The sequence below is a fragment of the Eschscholzia californica genome, unplaced genomic scaffold (assembly GCF_041429995.1).
Source record: "Eschscholzia californica isolate CP2 unplaced genomic scaffold, dmEscCali1.0.p SCAF_6, whole genome shotgun sequence".
Classification (NCBI taxonomy): Eukaryota; Viridiplantae; Streptophyta; class Magnoliopsida; order Ranunculales; family Papaveraceae; genus Eschscholzia; species Eschscholzia californica.
This window is the reverse complement of record NW_028238483.1, coordinates 26,629,959-26,639,048: the sequence shown is the minus strand read 5'-3', so window position 1 is coordinate 26,639,048 and position 9,090 is coordinate 26,629,959. Positions and strand designations below refer to the sequence as shown.

Here is a 9,090-nt window from a genome sequence, read left to right as displayed (position 1 = left end):
AGGTTTCTCAAGAATTCAGCATGGATGAGAGAGGAGTAAGGGACAGATTGTTATGCTAAGAGCCTAAGACTGCTCATTGCCATATTAATTCGAAGAAATTAATTGATACATTATTGCTGAAATTAAAATTAAATGGTCATAAATTAAAATTAAACGGTTGTTAATCTTAAAATGCATATTGAATCTCACTTAATTGGACCAAAGCAAGAAACCGTTGTTATGCTAAGAGCCAAAGAGTGCATGTTGCTATATTAATTGGAAGAAATTAAATGCTATATTATTGCTGAAAATAAAATTAAATAGACATAATGAACCAACCGTTGATATGTATTGAATCCAACGATTTGTATGCTTTTCTTTGTTAATCTTAAAATACATAGATGGTGGAGATTTAGCACGGGATAACGAACGGCTGGATTTATCTCTGGGTTTGTCTTTGGTTTGTCCAAAACTTTGTCCCAGTCAGCACTCTTCATTCTATTTTATATAATAGATATTAAAGAATTAAAGGGAGACAGAGAGCCGATGAAAAGAGAAAGTAGAGTGTATGAAAGAGGCGGAGAGGTGCAACAAGAGAAGAAAGAGAGGTGACAGAAGAGAGAGTAGGAAGAGGGAAGGTGAGAGCAAGAAGGGGATAGTGGGGCTGGGATTGTGGTAGAAATGAAGAGGTCAAGGAATTTAGGGTTTATATTAGGGATAATTGTGTTCAAATCTTACGAATGAGGGAGATTTTAAAGATCCCTCATCCAACGGTGGAGGACCGCAGGTGAATGAATAAAACAAGGCCAGTGCCTATAAAGGTAAAGTCAGACTAACTTCTCGGGTAGCTTAAGGACCCACGGGTGGAGTCAAATGCCCGAGCCCGCCCACTAAAATTTAGCGGGCTGGGCGGGTAGTACCCATCATCGGGTTCGGGAACCCACGGGCTTCTTCGGGACTCGGGTGAACGCTTCGGATATCGGGCTCTCGGGCTCTTTTCCCACCCCTACATACAATACATTATGTGTGTTGTAATTTGGTTTCAGAAAACAACCATCACTCATGTATAAAATGTCAATCGCATTGTACTCTTTTTCCTTCGTCAAGGTTTTGTCTCATATGATTTTTGTTGTCATGGTTTTAATGAGGCAACTATGCGTACTAAAGTTGTAGTATTTTTCCTTCGTTCAGGTTTTGTCTTACTGAATTTTCCTGAGAAGGTTTTGGCTAGACAAAAATAATAGTCATCGAATGATGAATTTAACACCTCTTATGCGTGTCAAGTGGATTGTACAACGAAATGTGATAAATACATCAATTTCACAAGGTGTTATAGTTATGTTACTGATGTACATGATACACAAACAAAAATCACTAAATAGTGACTTCAATTGATATCCCTGCAGGTTTAAAGTATGCATAAACTTTAAAGCATTATATAAATGCAACTTCAAATGTCAAATGCTACTTAATATATTTTTGTGTATATATACAAAAAAGAAGTTGACGATAAAAAGTTGAACAATGCCCTGAAGCTTCATGAAGGGGAGCAAATTTATGAAGACATTGTATACTGCATTTTCAAACTATACTCTTTTTCCTTCGCTAAGATTTTTTTCCCACATGATTTTTCCTAACAAGGTTTTACTATGATTTTGTCCCATTGGATTTTCCTAGTAAGGTTTTAATGAGGCAATTTTTTATGCGGTGGCATCCAGGGGGAATGCTATAAATATTAGATTTATGGTGGATGACCACCACACTAACTCTCACCACCATAAGTTCTCCACCATTACTTTGTATTTAAGCATCATTATTGTGTCACTATTGGTTATGTAATTCATCTAGCTACATGCCTATATAAAGAGGTTCTTTGCTAATGAATAGGATGTATCAAACCAATGTATTATAGTATCAATATACCGAAGTAGAAAATTTTCTACAAACACAAGAATACAATCTAATTTCTTCTTGTCTATATCTCTTGGCTCATATTTCCATTATTTTTTTTCCCTCTTTTATTTTTCACAACAGTTTGGACCCGACCCAACTCATTTTATATTAAACGGGGCGGGGCGGTAATGATTTAACAATTTTTATTGGGGCGGGTATGGTAATTGAATATCCACCCCGATTAATTATTGAGACGGTTATGGTAAAACCTGTTTACTAACGGGACGGAGTTGGGAAGGGGATGAACCTTCCCAAACCCGCCCCGTTGACATCCCTACTTATGTGTTGCTTAGACAAATTATTTTTGGTGTTATTCCCAATGAATTTTAACCTTGTTGATTCCAAACATTTTCAAGTTTAGGTGCCAAATTTCAAAACAAATTACGAACCCTTCATAAATGATACAGTACATAGCCATAATAAAGGATTACAAGTGCCTTGCAAATCATTTATAATCTTCATAATGCATTGTGAACCTTTATAACGTGTATGAAGTAAGAACCTTCAAAATGTATGAAGTTATGAAGTTTCATTCCTCATCATGAAACTACATATTATCATAACATCCAACTTTGTCATAAAGATTTATATTTTGTACTTCAAAACTTCCATAAATGGTACGAAAATTCATATTGCGGTACGAGGCATCCAAAAGATTTCATGAAGAGATCACAAGAGTTCTATTCAAATTCATGTATGTACTTACAAACCCACTACAATATGGACAAGTTCACTTCACTTGTCAGCAAATTTTGGTGGTGGCTTTCTAAGCTTGGTTGCTTGTTCAAATGCATAGGCAATCTCAATCAGTTTCGCCTCTGATCCTTTTAGTCCACCAAACAAAATTCCTAATGGCATGTCATCCTCGAAACCTGCAGGCACACTTATTGCAGGGTACCCTCCGATCGAAAAGAAAAGGGTTAATTTGGACGGTGGAGCCACCACTGCATCGAGTTTATAATCGTTTATTAACTTCTCAAAAACCTCCTTCGATATCTCATCCAATTTTTCGATCGCTTGTTCGTACTTTGTATTCGGAAGTGTTGTATCCTCTGCTGCTTCGAACCCGTCTTGACCATATTCATCTAATTTCTCCTGCAAAGACATGAAAGCATTTGCTTGTAAAAAAGAACACAAGTTCAGAAATAAATACATATATGTAACTGTGAAGTTACCTCTTCAGGATGAGCTCTGTTATAGGCGATAATATCTGCTAACGTTCTGATTTCAGATTGAGGCAAGTTGGACAAGTAAATATTAAGATCGCGTTTGAGCTCATGTACAACAGCAGTTCCCATGTTCGCAACAATTTCAGACTCGATGTGACGGATATCGGGTATTTTAACATCTATAACGTCAGCTCCATTTCGTCTATAATAGAGTTACCCAAAGTAAGAAACATCATTTCTATTGAACGCCATTCGAAGACTAATAATACCGATAAAGATAAATAAATATGTATAAATGCCAAGAAAGATTAGTTTTACCTGAAAGTAGAACAATGTTCAAGAAATGCACGGTATTCATTATCCGAATAAAGGTTCTGGGAGTAATTCAACAAACGTCCTAGTCTCTTACCCTTGAGTCCATCAATTTTTAAAAACTGCTTGTACCCACCAGATGGAATAAATTTTGAAGCTTCTTTTGTTATCTGGTCCGTTGGGTCGAAACCCACAATTGCATCCAATACATGGACAGCATCGGAAACCGTCCTGCCGATAGGACTGCCGAATAATAAATTTATAAACTTCTAGTCTCATTTGATACGAAAGTTGAAAAAGCAGAGCTAAATATTAGAAGAAGAACCAAGAAGAAAATGATGCTTACCCAACACTGTCTTGTCTAAGACTAAAAGGTATGACTCCAGACCTACTTGTTAGACCCACGGTTGGTTTAATACCCACAACACAATTAACGGCCGAAGGTGACAAGATTGAGCCGTTGGTTTCAGTGCCAAGAGAAACCGTTACAAGATTTGTCGCAACACTAACTGCTGATCCAGTGCTAGAACCACCGGCGTCTAATTCAAGCACATATGGGTTCTGAGAAAAAATATAAAAACAAGGTAAGAATCCAAGATATTCGTGGTCGAATGAACTAAACTAGTATCGAACTTTACTCACTTGAACAGTACCACCTCTTGCACTCCAGCCACCAGGGGATCGTGAGGATCGAGAATTAGACCACTCAGAAAGCCCAGCTTTACCTAATATAATCGCCCCGGCTTGTCTTAACCTGTACACAACTTCTGCATCTCGAGGAACATTGGATCCAAGAAGTGCATAGGAACCTGCTGTTGTGTTGAGTTTATCCTTAGTAGCAATATTGTCCTTAAGCAAAACTGGAATTCCTTGAAGCATCCCACCTCCTCCTCCTCCTGGAAGTTTCCGATCATTATCTGCCTTCTCAGCTAGTGCCAGGGCATCTGGGTTCACCTCAATTACTGCAAAAAGTATGTCTTTTTGCTTCTCAATGGCATCCAAATAATATTGGACTAGTTCTTTCGAGGTGAGTTCATTTCTTTGAAATGCTAATTGGATCTCCTCAATGGTTGCTTCATCAATCTTTTAGCAAGAAACACATCAAGAACAATGTCAGATTAGTGATAGTGATTATTAATATGAAAACAAATTGATGACCTAAAAAACTTTTGATCAAAACCTAAATACCAACCTTAAATGTAGTTCTTGAGGAATCAGAGATTGTTTTGTTAGGAATAGCAATGATACCCTCTGATTTTTTATCCTCACATGTTTCTCTTGAATCCATGATAGTATATTCTTCTTCTTCTTCTTCTTCTTCTTCTTCTTCTTCTTCTTCTTCTTCTTCTTCTTCTTCTTCTTCTTGGTCGGATTAATTCTACTGTTAGTCAGTCAGATCAGATCATGAGTTTGAACTGAATCTGAAAGGAAAGGAGTTGAAGTGTTAAAGAAGATGACAATAAATATGATCAGTTTTATCATCTGGGTTGTTAATTACAAACTACCAGAACGATTCTTGATAACAGGAATTTACGGTAGTTTTGTTAGTTTTGAGTCATCAACAAGTTGACAGTTGTAACTGTCTTAACTAACTTTTGAAATGCTAGATTTTGTAACTGAGTTAGTTAATACAGTTGAAACTAGTTATAACTGAGTTAGTTAATACAGTTGAATATTTGCCTAATGCCTTGAAATATTTTTGTTTGTTTTGCTTCTCGGGCCAAACAGATTTATAACCTATGTTAGGGTGCTTCTAAAGGCACCTGACCAAACAGCTGTTAGCATCCATCTCTGTTGGCACCACGCCCAACCGCTCTATTCTCTGTTGGCACCACTCAAGTATGTAGGCACCGGTCCATTATCTGTTGACCCTAACCCCTCCATCCATCTCTCACAAAATCCATCCAAAATTGGGGATTTTAAACTTTCTCTCTCTGAGCTCTTACAAAACCGAGTTTAAACCCATGGAGAATCCTCATAAATCAAGTATAAAAACAGATAATGAATCACATACCAGCCTCTGAGGAATGAAGAACAAGAAGAATCATCACGATGATGGTGGTGGTGATAATAAGAAGGTGGTTGTTGTTGTTGTTGGTAATCATCATTGAAATAACCCTGATAACCAGGATTTGGTGGCGGTGGAGGATACCCAGGATTGGGTGGTGGATACCCTTCATACGGTGGTGGTTGTGAAGAATACCCAGGTGGAGGATATGGAGAACCATAACCTGTCACAAATTATACTCAGAAATCAACAATCCCAAATTTGACAGAAAAATAATCAAATTAAATGAAATTGAAGAGTGATAGTTACCTGGTGGAGGAGCGTATGGGTATGAATCCTTTTGATAACTCATCTTTTTTTATTCCACTCAGTAGGAAGAAGGGATGAGATTTAGGGTTTCCAAAACTCTAGACAAATTTTGCAGATAAATGAGAAATGAAATTGGGTTGTTTTGGGAGGGTAAAGAAGGATGTTTTGATCAACAAGATTAAAGTCAAATTAATACTTTAATCGCCGGTAGGTGTCGGAGACGTTGCCGTCGCCGTTGCCGGAGAATGTTGCACTCTTTTCTAGGGTTTTGTTTTGGAAGAAGAATTGATTAGGATTCCTTTTTTGTTGGAAGAAGAAGATGGAAGAAGTAAACGAAGGTGAACGTCACCCACATTAAAAACTGGTGCTTATAGAGACCTCGAGTCAAAAATCATTGACTTGCGTCAACAATATTTTTGGATGCTAACAGCTGTTTGGTCAGGTGCCTTTAGAAGCACCCCCTATGTTATTCTCTTGAAACAAAGGCTCCCGGAAACTCACACAACTTCTTCTTTTTTCCAAACTTAAACACATTGAGATTGAGTTACAGAGCTTATGAAACCTAATATATTTTGAATTACCTTATGAAGTTTCATTCCACATCGTGAAGCTACGTATTATCGTAACTTCATACTTTGTTACAGAGCTTCAACTTTTCTTATGATGCTTCATAATTTTTATTAAAATTTTGTACTCCAAATTAATATTCCACAAACGTGACAAAACTCCATATTGCCGTATAAGGCGTTCAAAAGATTTCATGAAGCATATGTACACTATTATGAACTCTCATACTTTTCTTTTTGTTGAAATATGAATTTTCATACTTGATTAGAGAATTGTAGAAGAAGATGTAGCGCCCCAAATCCCAAATCTCAAGCAACCCTATTTTTCCTTCTAACCCACTTATATTTTATGATACTCAAGCCCACACTAACTTACTCTTTATATTAGGCCCGGTCCAAACCCAAATTGACCTATATTTCCACCTAATATGATATAAATAAGAAAATAGGGGTGTTACAATCTTCCACCCTAAAGGAGGATTTCGTCCTCGAAATCAAACATACCACAATCACAAACAATATCCAATCAAGTGTAGTAAATGCTAGAACATAAATGTTATACAAACACAAGAAATACAAAACAACATAAGACACTCTGTACCCACAAGTTTAAGCAAACAACATTTACAAGCTCGATACAACAAGTCATAAGTTACACATGATTAGACTCGATACAAGTCACAAGCGATGAACAATCTCTATATCATAATAACAAACTCATATGATATCAAAACTTTCATCAACTTAATCCTCTCCAATAAACCATGCGACCCTCCAGTCATCGCACCTCTTATGAGCAGGAAGTGAGCCAACTTATGATATTGCTCATTGAGTAAACATCCAACTCAATGCTCCACTAGATAGTCTACCACAAATTAGCCCTGTGTTTGTATCAACCTTTACGTCAGAGGCAACCTCTATTCGGGTTAATATTTTCTCACTCAATCAAATTTTGAAGTAATTAATAAACAACTGATACACTAGCGACGACATACATTCAAACAATTCAAAGCCCCATAAAAGTAAGGAGTTTCACTACCCTCGTGTACATCATAAACATATGGATTGCTATAATCACGATCACATACCTTAAGTTTGACATCACAGTCAGATAAGTCATTTGACCACACGTATCACAGACAAAAACGCATCATATCAATAGGCATCATCCTTCATATGAAAATTTTACACCCACAATTTAGATTCAGAAAACACAAAACAAACTTCTTTAAAGTTTTCACAAGAAAATAATTTCAAACACATATTCTAGATTCAACCAGTTGTGCAAGACATTAATGAAAGTGTTTCTAAGAATGACGTGACTAACATTGACAATCAAACCCACAATACAACCCTAGGACCACTAAACCTAGAGCTCTGATACCATTTTGTAGCGTCTCAAATCTCAAGCTAATCGCCTTGAAATAGAAGATTTGAGACCTTCAAACTGGATCCACGAGCAACGCCTACGATGAGTGCACAATCAATACCTTTTTTTGCCTTAGATGACATCAAGACCACAATCATGCCTCTTTCTCTCTCTAAAGAACTCCATCTCTACCTCTTTTCTTCTTTATTTGGCTTGTTGAAGATTAAGAAGATATACCAACTATATCATAAACAATACATAGATTTCTTCAATTTGTTCATCAAAATCTTCTCCAAAGAATACTATTTCTCTTTCTCCCTCTAAATTTTGTTCTAGATCTACAAAAAGGCTCTACACCCCTTTTTATATAATCAACTCAAGCAACCCTATTTTTCCTTCTAACCCACTTCTATTTTATGATACTCAAGCCCACACTAACTTACTCTTTATATTAGGCCCAAACCCAAATTGACCTATATTTCCACCTAATATGATATAAATAAGAAAATAGGGGTGTTACAGAAGATCAGAGCGATATTTCATTGAATGACACAAGAAAATAAGCGATTTCATCGACATATCAATAAATCTTATTACATTCATAAAATAAGATGATAAGAAACGAAGGTTAATGATTTTCTCGATCAAACAAATAATTTAAAAAGTTTAGAGAGAAAAGAGGTTATTTAGATTGAAAAATTTTCTGATTTCGCGATTCAAGTGGACTTTGGTAAAAATGTATGAATCAAAAAAGAGATGAAGATCAAACGTAAAAAAGATGAAGATCGGTTAGATCCAATGAACAAAGAATGATTCAATTGGTAGTTTTTAGAGAGCAAATGTTCGTTAGAATTTTGCCGAAGGGTGTAATTGGTGTTTTTATAATAGTTTGGAACATCCGCGCAATTAGCTTATTTTTTGGAAAAAATGTTTTTAAACTCATTAGTCGAATAATGACCAATTAAGACATCACCAATGTACTTGTGTAGACAGTCACTTCGGTTGGGTAGTAGACAATTGCTATGGGGTTATAGCCACAATGGGAACTAGTCGTCGAGTTATTTGTGAATCTTAATGTCTTATAGTCTGGTCTCGATCAGGTAGAAACAATCCATGACCATCAATTACTCGGTCTGGTCAAATTCATAATCGTTTGACACATGTTCATTGTGATCGACTGATTGGACGAGTCTGCTGATTATCGATGAAGTCGGGCTCCGAGTTTACCTGCAAGTTAATATTGATTATCAAATTTAAATTCCTGTTTGGGAAACTTAAAATTTCATTAAATAAGGTTAGAGGTCATTGATTACATGTTACAACACTTCCAGGTATTTCAAGTTTGCCACTACAAAAATTACACAAAAGAAGTATCTTTCGATTCTTTACACAAAATGTGGCCCTCCCTCCCCGACTTAACGATTT

At 36.4% G+C, this 9,090-nt stretch overlaps 1 protein-coding gene across 3 annotated transcripts; it reads right to left on the bottom strand.

The window, feature by feature from the left end:
* Positions 1-2,301: 2,301 nt before the first annotated feature.
* On the bottom strand, positions 2,302-8,053 carry LOC147532997 (putative amidase At4g34880). Of its 3 annotated transcripts, none has more exons than XM_086648556.1 (7): positions 7,787-8,053; positions 4,606-4,834; positions 4,056-4,496; positions 3,760-3,974; positions 3,420-3,656; positions 3,108-3,303; positions 2,302-3,027 (listed from the first exon to the last, which is right to left on the bottom strand). In XM_086648556.1, the coding sequence occupies exons 2-7, from the start codon at positions 4,699-4,701 to the stop codon at positions 2,668-2,670; spliced, it is 1,545 nt and encodes a 514-aa protein (XP_086504682.1). In that variant the 5' UTR covers positions 4,702-4,834; positions 7,787-8,053; the 3' UTR covers positions 2,302-2,667. The 3 variants fall into 3 exon arrangements, with proteins under 3 accessions (XP_086504682.1, XP_086504681.1, XP_086504683.1); XM_086648555.1 differs by having other exon boundaries at positions 4,606-5,150; positions 6,189-7,999; XM_086648557.1 differs by lacking the exon at positions 7,787-8,053 and having other exon boundaries at positions 2,504-3,027; positions 3,420-3,644; positions 4,606-4,905.
* Between the last annotated feature and the right edge of the window lie 1,037 nt (positions 8,054-9,090).

What these genes read in the sequence shown, in the direction of transcription:
- LOC147532997 (XM_086648556.1), bottom strand. Translation starts at nt 4,701, where the DNA reads ATGGATTCAAGAGAAACATGTGAGGATAAAAAATCAGAGGGTATCATT. An exon ending in CTTAGACAAGACAGTGTTGG is followed by an intron (nt 3,657 to 3,759) that starts GTAAGCATCATT and finishes ATTATTCGGCAG; the next exon opens with TCCTATCGGCAGGACGGTTT. An exon ending in GAACATTGTTCTACTTTCAG is followed by an intron (nt 3,304 to 3,419) that starts GTAAAACTAATC and finishes ACTCTATTATAG; the next exon opens with ACGAAATGGAGCTGACGTTA.